Here is a 19,106-nt window from a genome sequence, read left to right on the forward strand (position 1 = left end):
GTTTTTCCTATGAACCAAACATCCCTACAAATCAGAACCATGATTCTGTTCTCTAAAAGGCTGAATTCAGCCTTCATCCTCTCTACAAATCAGAACCATGATTCTGCACTTTGGTGGTGAATTCGTCATAGCTAGAAAGCAATAAAGAAACTTCAGCATTCCCTTTTCTAAAACTCAAAGGCCCCCTTTGAAATGCAGAATTTTTTTTCGGAATTCTATGTTTTTCTTGTAAAATTGAACTGATTTCTAGTTTTCTGAATCCTACATTTTTCCTTTGAAATTAATGATCCCTGTAACTCATGTGAAATTGAATTGATTCTTATAAAAATCCTCTAAAACTGTTGCATCCTGTAGAAGCCGCAATATACTCGACATTCCTCAACACGGTCGCAACATAGCTTGTTTCTCATTCAGGTCCAGATGTGGATTAAATGCGAGAATACGTGTACTATGCATTATAGATGGTGGCATGTTTTCCTGCCTACATGCTGATTGAGCTAGCACACATGACTGTGACCTTTTTTTTTTTTGCGAGGAACTATATGGTAGGTTCACACAACCACAATTCATGTGACAACATATAACCATGAGCAAACTAACACTCGATTCTTAGCTTCACATAAGTACACACAAAATCAAATTCCTGCTCGTACTTCCAATAAGACTGGGCCTTTCATTGTTCTTCTCTGTACATTATTTAGAACAGGTAGTATTCCTGAGGACATCTGCAGGGAGAGTGCCACGCCAATCGCATCAACATTATTGCTTTGAAGTATTTTTAGGGCGTGTTTAGTTCCGAAAATTTTTGGCTTTTGGCTACTGTAGCACTTTCGTTTTTATTTGACAAAAATTGTCCAATTATGAACTATTTAGGCTTAAAAGATTCGTCTCACGATTTCTCGGCTAACTGTGTAATTAGTTTTTTTTTTCGTCTACATTTAGTACTCCATGCATGTGTCGCAAGATTCGATGTGACGGTTACTATGCAAAAATTTTTGGTTTTTGGGTGGAACTAAACGGGGCCTTAGCTCTGCTTCTTTGGTGTATCAGCATACTTCCAGGTGGCATGTTCAAAGGAAGCGAATTGTCTTCCACCAGCCACATCTTCTTCACGTATCTGGCTGCCCATTTCTTTCAGATCTTCGTCTGTCAGTTTCACCTTCAAGGAGTCAATGTTGGAATCTAGATTCTTGATTTTGGTTGTCCCTGAGAAATTGTAGGAAACATCTGTCAGTGACTAAACGTAGGACTATCAGAATTCAGAACATATAGCAATTAAGCATGACTACTGATGAGTTCCTTGAACTTGGAAGGGAATAATAAGTGCAGAAAGACTCAAGAATAAGTCAGTTAAATCGCACCACGTTTCTAACCAACAAAAGTATTTCATAGCTCAGTAAAAGAGATCATATGGCACAAACTATTCAGCAAGATATCATGCACACACATTTGGAAGGAAGGAGGTTACTTCCCTTCAAAACAAGCAAAGGTTGTTTGAACTGGATGTGTTCCTCTACATTGTTGTGCTTCTCTGTCAAAGCAGATTATATCATAATTGAAAAGGGTTACTGCCAAATCATACTACTTAAACTATTTCCAATCATTAATGGTCTATGAATATGATGCAATACACTTTTCTATGAGAAAAGGGTGTCTGAAAATGCATGTTTGGGTGGTCAACTTTGTGAGTCATCAGTCTGGAAGCACTGACCGTCGTCAATGATAAGAGAATGAGATTATAAGGTCACACCTGGTATAGGAACCACATCATCTCCTTGATGCAGAACCCATGCTAAAGCTAGCTGAGTAGGGCTGCACTGGTGCTTATTGGCCAGTTCTTCCATTCGCAGATAAATTTGCTTGTTCTTCTCCAAATTTTCTGGAGCAAACCTTGGGATCCCATGCTGACAAGTCAAAGTTAAATCTGTAAGTGAACTAAGAAAAAGATTTTGATGCAGACCAAGAAATGATTTTTTTTGGCAACCAAAGAAAGAAATGATATTCTGAGGTAGACTATATCAATACCAGAACAGATTCAGCGGGCACTTGTTCTTTCACTCCTCTTCCACCAAAAAACCCACGGCCAAGAGGACTGTATGGTACAATTCCAATTCCCAATTCTCTGAAGTCCACAGAGCATAAAGAATCTTAATACATAATAATATCCGGTCAGGACCTCCATGGGCTGGAACATAAGAATCTGCAATCCATGAATCACCTGCAGAGCGGCACAATTTCGGGCTCAATGTCGCGAGACCAGAGAGACCACTCCATCTGCACCGCGGTGATCGGGTGCACAGCATGTGCGCGCCTAATGGTGTCCGGGCTCGCCTCTGACAATCCGATATACTTGACCTTCCCCTCCTCCACCAACTTCTTGAGCTCGCCAATCTGCAATGATTTGGAACAAAGAATTCACATGAGCAAACACACCAACAACGCCGACTGCTTTAAGGCTGGTCGAATGTGCAGGCAGGCTGCAGAGACCGTCTCCTCGATGGGAATTGTGGTGTCAATGCGGTGTTGGTAGTAGAGGTCGATGCAGTCGATGTCGAGGCGGCGCAGGCTGGCCTCGCAGCAGGCGCGAACGTACTCCGGCCGTCCGCACACGGTCGGGTTGCCGCTCTCGTCACGCAGTATCCCGAACTTAGTGGCCACCTGCACCTGCTCCCGCGGCAGCTCCTTCAGCGCCTGCACACAAGTAGAGGCAATTTCTTCCGCGGGTCAGTAAAACTTAGTTCACGCCCATAACTCTTTAGAAAAAGGGAAGTGCGAAAGGGACCTTGCCGAGGAGGATTTCGTTGGTGAGGGGGCCGTATACGTTGGAGGTGTCGAACAAGGTGATCCCGCGGCTGAAAGCGTGCGTGATGACGGCGATGCCGGCCTCGTCGTCCAGCGGGGAGTTGTACGCGCCCGTCAGTCCCATGCACCCGAACCCCAGCTTGGACACCTACATGGATGGAATCAATCGGCCGAGTCGATTCAATCAAAGCACCGGGCTAGCAGACAACGAGAGAGCGGAGGCACAAGATAATTCGGGGAGAGGTGAACTGGGAGAGAGATAAAAGCGACCTCGAATCCCTGGGTGCCGAGCTTGACGCGGGGAACCGGAGGGGCTTGGTTATCCATGGCCGCTGCTAGCCGGTGAACTGGAGGAGGAACGGTGGAGAAGTTTGGTTTCAGGAAAAATAGCAGCCACTTCCGCCAGATTTTGGCCCTCTTTTGGTGCAGCTCCTGCTCTCTCGGCTGTGACACTGTTCACGTCCGGTTCATGGGAGCCGGTTTTCTCTCTTCGTTTTCTCTCTTACATAGCCATTCTGAGAGAGAAGCTCGTTTTTTTTTTTTTTTTTTTGCTTCTCCGGCTCTGGCTATAGTGTTGCTACTTTCCTGCCAAGGTACCTCAGGCCTTTGACCGGCACATCCTCAACGCTGCTTTCCTGTCAAGGTACCGATCACCTATCAATATCCAGAAATATTGTGGGGAGATAAACCCTAGACTTTGGCTCGAAGACTATCGGCTTGCCTGCCAAGCCGGTGGTACGGATAATGATGACTCCATTATCAGCAACCTTCCACTATTCTTGGCCCATTCGGCACGAGCGTGGTTGGAACACCTACCATCCAACGCGGGCCAGAGTTGGGCGGATCTGAAGAAAATCTTTGTGGGGAATTTCTAGGGCACATACAAGCGCCCTAGAAACCCATAGGACCTCAAGAACTGCCATTAGAAGGCTAGTGAGACCCTTCGTAGGTACATCCGGTGCTTCTCCCTGCAGTGCAACGAGCTCCCTAACATCGTCAACACCGACGTTATAGAAGCCTTCCTGTCCAGGACTACCTGCGAGTCTTTCGTTCATAAGCTGGGACGCAAGAGCCCGTGAACCACCAAGGAACTCATGGACATCACCACCAGCCACACCTCAGAAGAAGAGGTGGTCAGAGCAATCTTTGATCGTCTCGAAGGCAAGGCAAGGTGGGACGAGGGCGCCGGTGAAGGCACCTCCAATCACTCTGCCAAAAGGAATAACAAGAAGCAACGACGCGAGGACTCGCTCGTGGCCGCTGTTGACCGCAAGGGTGGCCGGAAGCCCGCGGAGGGCACTCCGAACCACTTTAAAAATTTACTTGAGAGGTCATGTCCGAACCACGCCTTTCCGGTTAAACATCTGCTCAAGGACTGCAGCCTCATGCAGCGGTTCTTGCCAGAGGCTCCAACAAAGGGGAGCAGGGAAAGGATCCTGCCCCCACTGCGGATGTTGCCGAGGAGAAGGACAACGGCTTTCCGATGTCGAACGGCTGCCTTATGATCTTCGGAGGATCAGCAGCCTATGACTCCAAACATCGTCAGAAGGTCGCACGCCGCGAGGTCTACACGGCCGAACCGACGATACCTCCCTTCCTCTGGTGGTCAGAGTCCGCCATAACCTTCGATCGGACCAACCATCCAGATAGCATTCCACACTCGGGGAGATATCCACTTGTGGTCGACCCGATCGTCGGCCCAAAGCGACTCACCAAAGTACTGATGGATGGAGACAGCGGCCTCAACATCATGTACGCCAACATGCTTTACGAGATGGGCGTCGACCGGACTTGCCTCCGCCCAACCCGATAACCTTTCCACGGCATTGTGCCCGGGAAGCAGGCCATGCCACTCGAGCAGATCGATTTGCCCGTTACCTTTAGAGATCGGTTCAATTTTAGGACTGAAACCCTCACCTTCGAGGAGGTTGGTTCCCCGGAGCCTTCCACGCCATCCTGGGACGTCCATGCTACGTGAAGTTCATGGTCGTCCCCAACTATACATACCTCAAGCTGAAGATGCCGGGCCCCCATAGGGTCATCACCATCGACACCTCCTTCCAGTGCGCCTATGAGTGCGAGGTCGAGTGCTATGGTCATGCCGCAGCAATCGTCGCCTTAGGGGAGCTCGCCACCCTCAAGGAGGAGGTCACCGAAGAAGCACCCGATACCAAGAAGTCGACTGGCTCGTTTGAGTCGATAGAGGGCTCTAAAGAAGTCCCCGTAGACCCTGGGAGCACCGAGGGCAAAATGGTACGCATTGGTACCATGCTTTCCTCCAAATAGGAAAGCGCGCTCGTTAACTTTCTCCACGACAACAAAGACATCTTTGCATGGAAACCCTCATATATGTTAGGCATTCCAAGGGAGGTCGCCAAGCATACCTTGAAGATCCACCTAGACTCCAAGCCGGTGAAGCAACGCCTACGTCGCTTCGACGATGAGAAACGTAGGGCCATCGGTGAAGAGATAGCAAAACTATCGGCTACCGGATTCATCAAGGAAGTATACCACCCAGAGTGATTAGCCAATCCTATTTTTATACAAAAGAAGAGTAGGAAATGGAGGATGTGTGTTGACTATACGGGTCTCAACAAGGCGTGCCCAAATGATCCGTTTCCTTTGCCACACATAGACCAAATAGTTGACTCTACCTCGAGGTGCAAAACCCTCTGCTTCCTTGATGCGTACTCCGGATACCATCAAATCACGATGAAAGAGTCCGACCAGCTTGTGACATCTTTCATCACCCTCTTTGGATCGTTCTACTATGTTTCAATGTCGTTTGATCTAAAGAACGCTGGGGCTATGTACCAACGCTGTATGCTCAAATGCTTCGGGGACCTAAATGGGTGGACCATTGAGGCCTACGTTGACGACATCGTAGTTAAGTCCAAATAGGCTGACCACCTCATTGTCGATCTTGAGCAGACTTTTGCAAAACTCTGAGCGAACGACATCAAACTCAATCCCGAGAAGTGTGTTTTTTGGGTCCCGAGGGGCATGTTGCTCGGCTTCATCATCTCCGAGCATGGCATCGAAGCCAACCCAGAGAAAATCTCAGCCATCACAAGGATGGGCCCAATTCAGAACATTAAAGGGGTTCAGTGAGTCATAGGGTGCCTCGCCGCACTTAGCCAATTCCTCTCACGCCTCGGCGAATGAGGTCTCCCCCTTTATCGCCTCCTGAAGAAAGCCAACCGCTTCGAGTGGACACCCGAGGCCTAGGAGGCACTTGACATGGTCAAACTGCTTCTGACAAAGGCCCTAATCTTGGTTCCTCCAACCAATGGAGAATCCCTTCTGCTATACATAGCGGCCACCAGGCAAGTGGTCAGCGCCACCCTAGTAGTAGAGCAGGAGGAAGAGGAACACGCCCTTAAGGTGCAGCACCCTGTGTACTTCATCAGCGAGGTACTATCCGACTCTAAGACCTGCTACTCTCAAATCTAGAAGCTCCTATACACCATCCTCATCACTAAGAGGAAGCTACGCCACTACTTTGAGTCACACCCGGTGATAGTCATGACGTCGTTCCCCTCGGTGAGGTCGTCCAAAGCCAGAACGCCATGGGAAGAACCGCAAAGTGGGCACTCGAGTTGATGGATCAGGGCATTATGTATGCCTCCTAAACGGCGATCAAGTCCAAGGTGTTGGCCGACTTCATCGCGGAATGGACTGAGGTCCAAACACCATCGGTGGTCGTTGATCAAGAATAATAGATGATGTACTTCGATGGATCGCTGATGAAGAAGGGCGCTGATGCAGAACTAGTCTTCATATCACCCCTTGGGGTATGCATGAGGTACATGGTCTATCTCCATTTCCCCTCATCCAATAATGTGGCTGAGTATGAAGCGCTCATCAATAGCCTACGCATTGCCATCGAGTTGGGCATCCGATGCCTCGACATCCAAGTTGACTCCCAGCTAGTTGTCAACCAAGTCATGAAGGAGTCAAGATGTCATGGCGCCAAGATGGCTGCATACTGCCAAGAAGTCTGATGGCTGGAGGACAAGTTCGATGACCTCAAACTCAATCACATCCCAAGATGCCTCAATGACGCGGCCAACGTGCTTGCGAAGGCGACATCTATCCGGGAGCCGGTGCCAATAGGTGTCTTCGCCAGCGACCAACACAAGCCCTTGGTGTGCTATGAAGGGTCGGAATAGGCCAACAACGGTCTGTCTGATCCAGCCTTAGGGGCTAACCAACCGATGGCTCCGTCCGGCCCTGAGGTCATGGAGCTTGAAGATGATCCAGCAACAGAGCCCGACCCTCTGGTCGACTAGAGAACACTCTACCTCAACTACCTCCTCCATGACACGCTGCTGACGGACAAGATGGAAGCTCAATGGCTCGCACGTCACACCAAGTCCTTCGTTCTCATAGAAGGCAAACTCTACAAATGAAGCCACATTGGGATCCTACAGCTCTGTATCCCCATCGAACAGGAGAAGCTTTTGCTGAGCGATATCCATGGTGGGGTCTACGGTCACCATGCCACGCCTAGAACCTTGGTTGGGAACGCATTCTGATAGGGCTTCTACTGGCCCACTGCAGTAGCCGACGTCGAGAAGATCATGCGCACCTACGAAGGGTGTTAGTACTACGCTTGGTAAACTCACTATAACACCCTAGGTGTTAGGCTTGCATAATTGCACTTGCATTTCATAAACATGAGCATCATTCATACATGCATGAGCTTTGATGGTTTGAAACATGCTTTTGAAACATTGCAACATATGTTTATATTCCATGTGTGTTTGTTTTATGAAATGGATAGTGCGCAACCCTCAAGTGCAACATGTTCAACTCACTATTGAAATGTGTCACAAACTTTAGTGAAACATGGTTAGTTAGTACTATGCAACAAACTCATGAAACATATTAAGCATGGCTTTGAAACATAAGTAATAATTCACTTGTTTTCCCTTGTTTCAATGCATGTGATGCTTGTTTTTGGTATGATCAATGTGTGGTGTGGTTACTTATCACCTAAAACACCTTAACTACACTTAGGGTACATAGTGGAGCACTGTTCATGTTAACTACATTGACTAATTATGCCACTAAGTGAGGTTTGACCAAATTGGAAACCCTAGAACCAATTTGTTTGACCTTTTAAAACGTGTTACTTAGAAGCTTTGCATGTCTAAGAAACCTAAAGAAAAGTTGTAGCAAATTATATGTGGAACAAACTTTGTTTAGAAGTTAAGTCATGAAAATGTGTGGAACAGTCCCAAACATGGCCCACAAGTCAGATTTGGGTGCTGATTCAGCACTTAGAATTTTCCTAAGTCATTAACCAATTTTCAGTTTGTTTGGCTCACTTTTGGGATGATTTTTCTCCTCAACCATTGAGAATTGGAACATGATCCTTTAATATGAATTGTAGTTGGTATATAGGGCTTCAATTATTGTTATGATGGCTTGCACTGATAAGCTTTGGATTAGGAGAATTAACGTCGCCTTTATGCGCTATCAGGCTCTGATCGGAGTTCTGAATCGACGCTACAGTGACCCGACCGGCAACAGAGTCTCAGCGCCACGTGGCACCGCGTGTCGTCGATGTCCTGCCTACTTAGGCCATGTTAGGCCAGAGCACATCAATTGAAGCCTCAACATCTGTCTATAACTCCCCAACGCTCTTAGTTGCCTCTCCTGCTTTCTCCTCCACCGCTCGCAGCACCGCAGCAGCCGCTGAAACTCCCATAGCACCACCATCGCCATTGACGGTACATGCTCATGCCTCATCACTCAATCGCCACCATAGCCGCTCCATTGTGCTTCACCGTGACCCCGCATCACCACTGCACCAGCTTTTGCTAGCTAGGAGCGTGATAAGCCGCTTCACCGCCATGATCGAGCATTGTCGAAGCGCGAGCTCACCGTGGTCCTTGATGACCAATGCTCTGCTGTGCTTTCCTTTCCTCCACATTGTCTTCCTCATGCTTTGTAGTTGCTCTAACTCTACTTCTCCTAACCGCTACCGCTTGGACGTCGCCGGCGGGTGAGCTTCGTCGGAGCAAGCTCCGCCGCCCCACGGACCTCTCTGTGGCCAGGGGTTCCTAGAGCGTCTCCTAGCACTAGAGTAGCATAGTTAGTCTCGCCTGAGCACCGTGGTGCCGTAGAACCTCTTGACTGGAACTGTAGTGGCCAGAGCTGGCCGGCGTACCTTCGTGTCATGTCGTCGTGCCACCATGGCTGGCGACGAGCCACCTCTCGTGTGCCTCTATGCTAACCACTGGTGTGAATCGATGCGGGAGAGTGAGGTGAACACCTTGGTGGGGTCGGTTTCGCCGGAAGAGTCACCGCCGGTGAGATAGTACCGATTCCACATTGTGCTCTATTTCGGTGTCGATGACATGCGGGGTCCACTGACCTATGGGTCCCGAGCGTCAGTGACTCAGCTCCAGAAAGCCAGTTCATTTGTTCAGATTTTGATGCAGTTTTGTAAAATTTATAACTAGAGTTTGGTAAATCCAAATTAGGTGGTTCCAATTTTGTTAGGATCCTCATGAAGTCTAGTATTTAGGAAAAATATAACATGAACACTTGTAGTGAAGTTTCTGGAAAAATTAAATTGCAACTTAAAATGTGTTTTAAAATAAATGCAAACTTGTTTAATTCATATCTAAAGTTTTAGTGCTCCAAAAATTATGAAATTTGTATGGTGAGCTATTCTTGATGTGTAGAAGCTCTGGTAAAAATTTGAGAGTCAGTGCATGAATGTTGTTTGAGTTATTAATTTCCCTTTTATGCTTAGTTGATCATTGTGTGAATTTTAATAATTATTATATGAATCCCATGCTCATAAAATTTGTTGGAGGTTGTTCTAGTACCTTAAGGATACTAAGAAAAATACGAAATCTATTGCTTGACACATTTCACTAGGGTTTTCTATTTATGCTATTTTAAGCCCTGCTGGCTTGAAATTTTTGTATAGGATGTTATACTTGTTAAGATGATGTAAAATTTATACCGTAGCATATTGGAGATATGTGTAAGCTACTGTAATTTTTGTGGAATTTTTATACACTTTGGATATGTGTTTATTATTTAACCTAATTGTCTAAATAAATTAATGAAGGCATGAAAATAATTTATTTAGGAAGGGCCACTATGTTTTCTAGTGTTCATTTGATGTATGTTAACTGTTGGTAACATTGGTAGTACTCGTGGTGTTATTCTTGTATGTAATGAAATATTATTTTCGCTATAATTCATTTATAGTGACTTTCTGGATAGATTTTAGAGTTAAGTAAATTAACTGATGAACTTGATGTTTGGGTCAGTAACAAAGTTATAGGGAACTTGTTTGTCTAGCTTGTGTCAAAATTTCAAGGCATTTGGCTTAGTAGTGTGAGAGTTATATCAGTTGGAAGTTAGCACTCCCAACTGCCTACTCTCTGGAATCCACAGATAGTTTTGTAAGATTAGTCTGTTTGACCTAGTTTGAGTTTGAATTAGATTTTATTGATTACATAAAAATTGTAGACAATTTTATATGCTTTCCAGAAAGTCTTAAATCATGGTATTTGGACCTATAGAACTCCAGTTATGGATTAAACTTGTAGCTACTGTTTGCAGCCTGAAAACTATTAAGTGCGGTGAATAACTTGTTTGCTTGATATGAGTCGATGTGATGAGTTAGATGCTAGGCTAATTAAAATAACTTGTTAGTTGCAGGTGCTAGACCTCTTACTGAAGATGAACAACTTTATCTTAGGTTGTCAGAGCTTGGTGAGTGTGTCATTCTTGTTTTCTAAAAGAGATATGCACCTACTCGGTAAAATAGATGTTAATCTTATATCATCGTGTCTTTCATGCGTCCATCTATACATGGCTATACATTTCATCATCACCTTCCATCTCTTGTGCATGCATGATTCTTATACTATGCATATACATGCAATAGGTGTTTCGGAGGGTGTCACGCTTCTGGAATTCGAGCAAGTACTTCCGGAGGAGCAGCAGCAAGCTCAGGAGCAGGAGGTGCAAGCCCCAGAAGAAGGAGCCAGCAAAGAAGTTCTTGAGTGTCCCGATCACCAACCTTCATCTTTTCTGAAAGGCAAGCCCCGGAGCATTTTAAGTCTCCTATGTTTTAAAAATGGTTACTTTGAGTATCTTTAATTGTTGATGCATTAAGTGATAGGAATTGGATGCAAACACTTGTTGCATATATATCTATTCCTTGGCCAGTATTCATACCCTGAATCCTATTTAGGTCTAGGAGCGAATCAAAGGTTAGCCATGCTTAGACCGGTAGAAGTCAGGTGATTTCCTATCACCTATAAGTTAGGATGATGTCCGGTCACGGTTGGCTATATTTGCTATCGTGGAAGATAACCATGTGTTAATAATGAATTGTGACCAGGCAGGATGTCGATAGAGAAGGAATAAGGCAAGAAGGTCTTAGGTGTGGATCTATCCCTGTCTGTGTCAGTTAAGGACCGATTCGCTGTACGTCCTCATGTCATGTTGAACGCATGCCTATCACTTAGTTGGCCAGATAACTCATTCCGACCACAAAGCCGAGTAGCTCAACTCAGTCTGGAAGACTGAGAAGTGAAAGTGCGCACCCTAGCGGTAGTAAGGATGTGCGGGGAGCTATTGGTGTAAGTCCTAGGTGAGATTGACCACCTGGCAGAGTGGACTCCTTGAGGGTGCGACGCTGCTCGGAGCCATAATTCTTGAGTTGTACCAAAGGTGACCTAAGGCTGCCTTCGTGCGGTATGCCAGGGTTTGTGTTAGGAATACCCCTCCAGCTGGATAGGAATCGATTCGAATCGCTGTCTCTCCCGAATAGTGAGAACTTGACTGAGCAGCAGCAACGTAGATGCACTTAATGGAACTTGGTGGTTAAATCGCTGATGATGATGTTACAACATGATACCGAATATGGTTACTAATGTTTGGAGTTAATCAATTGCTTGCTCTAGTACAGGTGCTAATCTAGTTGATAGATTAATATGGATAATTTGATGCTCCTCATAATTTAAATTATGCTCTTATATCATTAAAGCTTTTATGCAAAATGGTTGTCAAGCAAGATCCACCAATAAAGCCTTGCATACTCCTTGGTGCCATTTATTTTTGGTTTACGATGGGTAAGTCTAGCTGAGTATATTCTCGTACTCAGGGTTTATTCCCCCTTGTTGCAGATGACGTGCTCTATAACGGCTACTACAAGTATTGTCTCCACCCTGCGGGGGATGAAGACTAGATCATGGGCATGATCATCTATGTTATCTTATCCTGTTGCTTTTGCCGGATATGACTATGGAACTGGCTTATATTTGAACCAAGTGTGCGTGATGGTCTCAAACTACTTTGCTTCCGCTATTTGTGAACTCATTTTGTAATAACTATGTGTACTCTGATGTATGAGGTACTCGTGAACTACTTGTGAAATGGATGTAATATGTGGCTTGTTATGTTGAATTACTATGATCTTGGTTGTATGCAAGTTGGTTTAAAATCCTTCGTGGTTTTAGTTGACTACCGAGTTTATATAGGTTCAAGTATGACGGTTCGATCACTCTAGTGATTGCTTTCGTACTTGTGCTCTTATAAATTGGTCAGTTCTGTTACACTCACCTCCTGGCCCAAGCACTCCAGATGATCCCCATCATGTGGCCCTTCGCGGTATGGGGGCTTGATCTAGTTGGGCCTCTCAAAAAGGCGCCCAGAGGATACACCCACTTGCTTTTCACCATAGACAAATTCACAAAGTGGATTGAAGCTTGGCTGATCTCCATGATCAAATCTAAGCAAGTCGTGCTGTTCTTCCTCAACATCATCCATTGCTTTCGGGTACCGAAGTCCATCATTACAGACAATGGCACACAGTTCATTGGCAAGAAATTCCTTCGATGCTGCAATGAACACCACATCCGAGTCGACTGGGTCACCGTCGTGCACCCCCGAACAAACGGGCAAGTCGAGCATGCAAACGGAATGCTCCTACAAGGTCTCAAGCCTAGGATCTTCAACCGGTTGAACAAATTTGGCACACACTGGGTCACCGAGCTCCCTGTGGTGCTCTGGAGCCTAAGGACAACTCCCAGCCGAGCCACCGGCTACACACCTTTCTTCATGGTCTATGGTTCTGAGGCCATCCTCCCAACCGACCTCGACTATGGAGCACCAAGGATCATAGCATACGACAAATAGGGAGCTGAGGCATCCCATGAAGATGCCATGGACCAGTTAGATGAAGCCCATGACATCACCCTCATCCTCTCGGCCAAGTACCAGCAGGCACTGCAATGGTACCACAGCCGATAGGTGCGGGACCGAGCCTTCAATGGCGGGGACCTGGTTCTCTGCCTCGTGCAGAAAAACAAGGACCGCCACAAGCTCTCCTCGCCCTAGGAGGGGCCGTATGTCATTGTGGAAGTACTTCGGCCAGGCGCCTATAAGTTGAAAACCATCGACGATGATGTCTTCACCAACACCTGGAACATTGAGTAGCTACATCGTTTTTACCCTTAAATAAACACATGCTTTCTCTTATCAGTTTTGTCATCAAAAGCCCTGATCTTTTGTGACATCTGACCCTTGCAAGTGCGAGGGGTCAGACCTCACTCGGGGACTAGTATGAGTACATTTATCTTGTAAACATTCTTTGTGTTTTCCCTCTTTTCACATGGTAAGTCCTAAGGACTAGGATTTTGGGAACAAAATCTGAGTATAACTGGTAGGACCGCTGGAAACCCATGCCCCAGCAGCTATGGTCTCCTTGCTCACTAGCGTGATCAGAATTGGCTCGACCGCACTCTGAGTCTTTTGCGACCATAACTATGGGAAGGGTCAAAAGGCATTAAACCTCTTTTGCCAAAAAGAGGGAGAAGAGCTAAAAAGCTGTTTGCCATAACAAAATTTGAGAACATGTTCATTTTTGCATAAATTCATCGCTTACAAAGTGATTTTATCATGAAAAGGGACTGATATATTCATGGATACAAAAGACTGTTCCTATGGGGGCTCCCCCCACAACTTAAACGATTACATTTTCTGACCAGTACTACTCTAAATACTACTACGGTCGCCGTGCCATGCTTTCCACGGCAACGTCCTACCACTCCACGGGATCCCTAAGGATGCTGTCATCTGCAATGTCGAGCACCACATTGGTGACCATGGCACCTCCATCGGGGCATCTAGGGACTATGCCATCGTGATCAGCCGCAACCCTGACAATGGCACCTAGATGGGGGTTGCTCCCCACCGAAGAATGGCTGCCATGACTGATGGATGTCTTTGACATCTCATTAAGCTTCATGAATTGGCCGATCTAAGTGGCTATAATGGCAACCCCCCCCCCATCAATGTGGTCCTAGGTGGCTTCCCCACCAACAAGGCTCGCATGGAGAAGATTTGCCGGAAGAGGTCCCCGTACGGCTCCATCTCGATGAAGGCCTCACGGACGACAACAAAGCCAACGATGCTCAACACCCTCCAATGCACCTCCTCCTTCGGTAGAAGTAGCCCCTTCTTGGCGAAGGTGGCTAGCACCATCTCATCTATGTTGGATGACCTCTAGCTCGACATCACACTCCGGATTCATGAACGGATTTGTGAGTTCTCTCCCTTGCATTACCCTCTCTCACTTAGGAACCATCATGACATGTGAACGCGCTCGGTGAATAGGAAGAAGGAGGGGAGGCACTAGCTCAAGAATAGGCAGAGGAGTGGTACGAGAACTCATCTCCCTCCCCCTATTTAAGGAGGAGATGCAGTAGTTGAAGAAAGGCAAAAGGTTGGGACAAAAAACCCTCTCACTTCCCATATTCAATGTAGATGGGAATTCGATGCTGATGTGATTTTGAGGGGACGCATCTGGACCAATGGGACATGCCTTGCTCAACGAGACCGCACCTAGTCAAGCGGGATGTGGCTTGGGCATGGCCCACCACTATCGCATGTCAGGTGCAAGAAACGAGGCGCACCCACAAATAGGCGACTCTCTACTTCCCTAGGTAGGACCTAGAAGGACCCAGCGATGGAACCCCCATCAAGGGGAGCCCAATAGGCCTCCTGGGTCGATCATACACCCTAGGTGAACATTGAATGAACAACCACCGAAAGATAAGCACCTTTGTTTACTTTACATGTCAATATTACTGCTGAGCCTCTGACCCCTGCAATGGTAGGGGCACGGACATCGCTCGGGGGCTGCTCAGAGTATATACTTGTTTAGACATTCTCTTTGCCCGGACCTTCCTTATGTTTAAAAACTAGAGGCGCGGTGTGCGGGTGTAAAACTTTGAGTAAAACTGGATGAACCACTAGACCCTACGCCCCAGCGGCTATGGCATTTTTGTTCACTAGCATAATCGAATTCACAGTTCCCCGTACCCTGAGCTTTAAGATCCACCTTCTTGAGAAGGGTTCAGAGGAGTCTGCCTATGGAATCTCCTTCAAGGAGAAGCTGTCAGGCCACCTAAGTCAATCAATCGGCTCGGATCACCACTGAGAGATAGAAACAAAAAATTGCGATGCTCGTGCAGGTTACGCCGGCCCTGTCGCAAACATCAGACCCAAACCCCACATGGACATGTCCGGTAAGAGCTTCTCATCGCTCATGCCACTGAGGTAAACATCACCAACCCTTGCTTTCATTTCCATCACATTGTACATTCATTCCAAATATTCAAGCGTTGCATGTGCAATTGCTACATCTCAATGCTTCGCATCCCGTCATGAAGCGGTAGTCACCTCATTCGATATGAGAGGCAACTGACTGAGGTTCAATGGCCGTCCCATGAAGGGCTTGAGGCTGCCTCATGTCAAACAGAGCCAGGAGAGAAAAACCAAGATGAGCCCCAGCGGCCTTGCCTGACCCCGCTTGGAAGCGGACAGAGACATCTCGACCTTTCTTGTTCGATTCTAACCTCTAGCCAAACCCATAGAATCTCCATCGAGGAGAGGCCAATGGGCCACCCGAGCCTATCGAACGGCTCGGGCATCTGCTGGGAGGTGGGTTAAGAAGTAGTGGAATGTCACATGAGGGCTATGCCGACCCCGTCAGCGAATGATGGACCCGGATTTCACATGAACATGCTCGTTAGTAAGCTCATTGAGCATGACGCTAGAGCCGTCGAGGAAAGTGTCGTTAGCTCAGCCCCTCCGGATGTGGAAACCAAGGACGGGGTGACGTGTGAAACATGACCGACCCCTACCAGACCCCAAGGGGCCTAGGGGCTTAAGCCGCCCAATCCTAGATCGAGAGACCAAGGTTCAAAGGCTGGCCTGCAAAGGGCCCGAGGCCACCTCACATCGAACAAGAGCTAGGGGAGAAAACGCAAATGAGCCCAACGGCCTTTGCCCAAGCTGCATAGAGGCGGTTAGGGTCATCTCAACCTTTTAGTTCAATCCAAGCCTTGAGCCAAGCCCATAGAATCCCCATTGAGGGGGAATCTAATGGAAGGCGGGTTAAGGAGCAATGGAATGCTACCCGAGGGCTTTGCCAACCCTATCACGAGCGATGGGACCAGATTCTATTCAAACATCCCCATTAGCGAGCTCATCAAGCACGTCACTCGAGCCATCGAAGCAAGTGACATCGCCTCAACCCCTCCAGTTGCAAAAACCATAGACAGGGTGATAGTCACAAAACAAGCCAACCCTTGACCGAATCCCCGCCATGCATGGGGGCTCGGGGAAGGCCAGACTTGCAATGAGACCGTACGCATAGTTGTAGAACGATAACTAAAATCCAAAGTAAGGGGTACGTGCGAGAACAAGGGTAAGTTTGCTACCCTCACTTCGGTCTCCAGTAACATCCGGCCCCAGCGACCGCAAGGGGTTGGATCTCACTCGAGGGCTAGTAAAGGTATAAATACCTCCTTTTTTTGAAGCAGTCGCTACGTCGAACCTCTTCCTCACATTAAGGTTAGTAGCAAGGTTTGTGAGAACAAATAACCGAGCATGCCTAGTAAGACTGCAGAAAACCCATGCCCCAATGGCTATGGTAACTTTGCTCACCAGCATAATCTAAATTCCCCTCTTATACACCTTGGGCCCTATGGCCTTAACAAACGGAAGGGTCGGATCGCATGAGTACCTTTTTCGAATGCAAAAAAGAGAAGAAAGCAAGTTCATTCAAACAAAATGAAATTGCAAACTTGTTTAACAAAACAAAGCTGTGAATCTATTTTCAAAAAATGAAAGTGCCAACACTTGTCCATAGATTACAGATAAATGTCCATCAAGACTCATTTGACTAATTACCCCCTCTCAGGGAGAACCATATCTTCAATTCTGCTTGCTAGGGTTTCCACAAAAGGAGTCACCATCGCTTCTACGACATCTAGCTCAGAGGGTTCATAATCAGGCATGAAGCCAAGGCTCATCGCTTCGAAATCGATGTTGTCATCATAATGCGAGCGGGCGACGGTGAAGGTTTAGGTGATCCCTATGTGAAGAGCTTCCTTCTCTAGCTGGAGCACCAACGCCATGATATCTGTGGCACAGGCCATGAGCGAGCTGGTCCCCTTCACCTAGACCACCCGTAGGTCATCGCATACTATGACAAGGGCAACCTTTAGGATATCAAGCTCGTCGCTCTCCGCCTGAAGAAGACTCCTCATGTTGGCAAGATCTATGGCCAGTCCGACAGCGGCGCCCTCGACCTCTAGCTTCTAGGCTCTTGTGGTCTCTAGCTCAGCCTAGAGGGAGCTGATCCTCTATTGCGCCTCATCGCACTCTCGGATGGCCTGGTCACGCTCCCCATAGGCCACGCTGCGCTTCGAGCGGAGCCTCTCCATAGTAATGCATAGCTTGTCTCGCTCCATGTGCAGTAGGGTGACCATCTCGACATCTAGTTTTGCCCTTTGCTCTAGGGCCACGGACCTCTCCTTGGCCACCAGCCTAAGATCCCGCTTCCTCTCGGCCTCGGCCAGGAGGTCGATGATCTACTGGCGGGTCTTAGTGTCTTGCTGGAGCAGCTCTTCCCACTCCTTCTGCACTCCAGTGGCCTCCTCCTGATCCTGCCACACCCTCTCCGATAGCTCATCAAAAGACTTCTTGGCGAGCTCCGCATCCCTATGGGCCTTGGCCTCACGCCATCGAAGATTGTCCGCTTCCATGGCAAGGGGAGTCAACTCGGCCACCCTCTATCAGAGCTGGCTGGTCATGTCCCTATGTAGTCATGCCTCATTGATGAGGCAGTCCCAATCCTCCTTGTGTTCATGAAGGAATTGGGATTCCTCCTGGCTGCGTGCAATAAGCGACTGAAAAAGATGGTGGTCAGAAAACAAAAATAGATGAAGAAAGAAGAGATCGGGAGGCAAGACCAATGGATACTTGGCCGGTGGGAATGATGATGTCTTGAAGGGCACCGCTAGCCTGGTTTAGAGCTTCTAGCGCGGCCGTGAACCCCTTGTGGAGCTTCTCCCACTCCATGCCCTTGGCGGCATCGTCGAGGGTGAAGAGTTCTGATGATGGGTCCAATGGACTCACCCACTAGAAAGGGGGCTCATCCCATGTGGGTGGGTCGCGTCCCTCTGATAGTAGGGCTAGGGACAAATCCCTCCCGGTCTCCTTGGCAACCGCCATGGTGCCCGAGGGTCCCTGGGTCATGACCCCCTCGGTCCTGCCCATAGCAGGCGTCGTCTCAGGGGCCGCCGATGGCACGGGATGTGCCGCCGCCTCGGGCGCTACCACCACCGCTTCTAGCTATGACGCATCCATCATAGCCACCATCACCTTTGCCTCCATTTGTGGGACCTTGTCCAACTGCACTGCACCCACCATGGTCGACGCAACGGGTGTGGCCGACAGCTCCGCCCGCCCTGATGTCGACGATGGCATCGCTTCCGTTGTTGGTTGCGTGGCAACCTTCGAGGGTGCCCCCTTGTCCTCACTGACTACTTGACCCACTGATGGCATAGGCACCACCGCAGATGGTGCTAGACTAGCCGACAAGGTTGTGACACCGGCTCTGCTCTCGCTCAAAATGGGAGCGACGTCTGGTAGCGGCCCCTGCCTTGCCTGAAGGGCAACGGTCTTCTTGGGCACCAATGCTATAGAAGTGCCCCATCTGACCAGTCTCTCGATGCTACAGAAGAAACAAAAGGCATCAATCGCTACAAAAATAGATAAAAATAGAGGAATCGTCAACTTACGTCGGCGCTATCGGGCGGTGGAGATGTTTGGGGGACAAACCCCTAGTTCCCTGCTCTGCCTCATTGGGGTGGGATCATTTTGAGCCCATCCCCTACTCCCAAGATGAGGGGCTCGCATCCCTCATGTCTGGGGGCACAGCGGTGGAGCCACCCCCCCTCTCTAGGCAC

At 47.9% G+C, this 19,106-nt stretch overlaps 1 protein-coding gene across 1 annotated transcript; it reads right to left on the reverse strand.

The window, feature by feature from the left end:
* Window positions 1–587: 587 nt before the first annotated feature.
* LOC136458507 (probable aldo-keto reductase 1) lies at window positions 588–3,227 on the reverse strand. The gene is made up of 7 exons (XM_066458450.1): window positions 3,073–3,227; window positions 2,783–2,950; window positions 2,488–2,691; window positions 2,219–2,391; window positions 2,026–2,122; window positions 1,751–1,904; window positions 588–1,206 (listed from the first exon to the last, which is right to left on the reverse strand). Exons 1-7 carry the CDS (start codon window positions 3,127–3,129, stop codon window positions 1,025–1,027), a joined length of 1,035 nt encoding a protein of 344 aa, XP_066314547.1. The 5' UTR covers window positions 3,130–3,227; the 3' UTR covers window positions 588–1,024.
* Between the last annotated feature and the right edge of the window lie 15,879 nt (window positions 3,228–19,106).

The sequence above is a fragment of the Miscanthus floridulus genome, chromosome 6 (assembly GCF_019320115.1).
Source record: "Miscanthus floridulus cultivar M001 chromosome 6, ASM1932011v1, whole genome shotgun sequence".
Taxonomy (NCBI): domain Eukaryota; kingdom Viridiplantae; phylum Streptophyta; class Magnoliopsida; order Poales; family Poaceae; genus Miscanthus; species Miscanthus floridulus.

What these genes read in the sequence shown, in the direction of transcription:
- LOC136458507 (XM_066458450.1), bottom strand. Translation starts at nt 3,129, where the DNA reads ATGGATAACCAAGCCCCTCCGGTTCCCCGCGTCAAGCTCGGCACCCAG. An exon ending in ACGAAATCCTCCTCGGCAAG is followed by an intron (nt 2,692 to 2,782) that starts GTCCCTTTCGCA and finishes ACTTGTGTGCAG; the next exon opens with GCGCTGAAGGAGCTGCCGCG. An exon ending in GAAATTGTGCCGCTCTGCAG is followed by an intron (nt 2,123 to 2,218) that starts GTGATTCATGGA and finishes TGTGGACTTCAG; the next exon opens with AGAATTGGGAATTGGAATTG.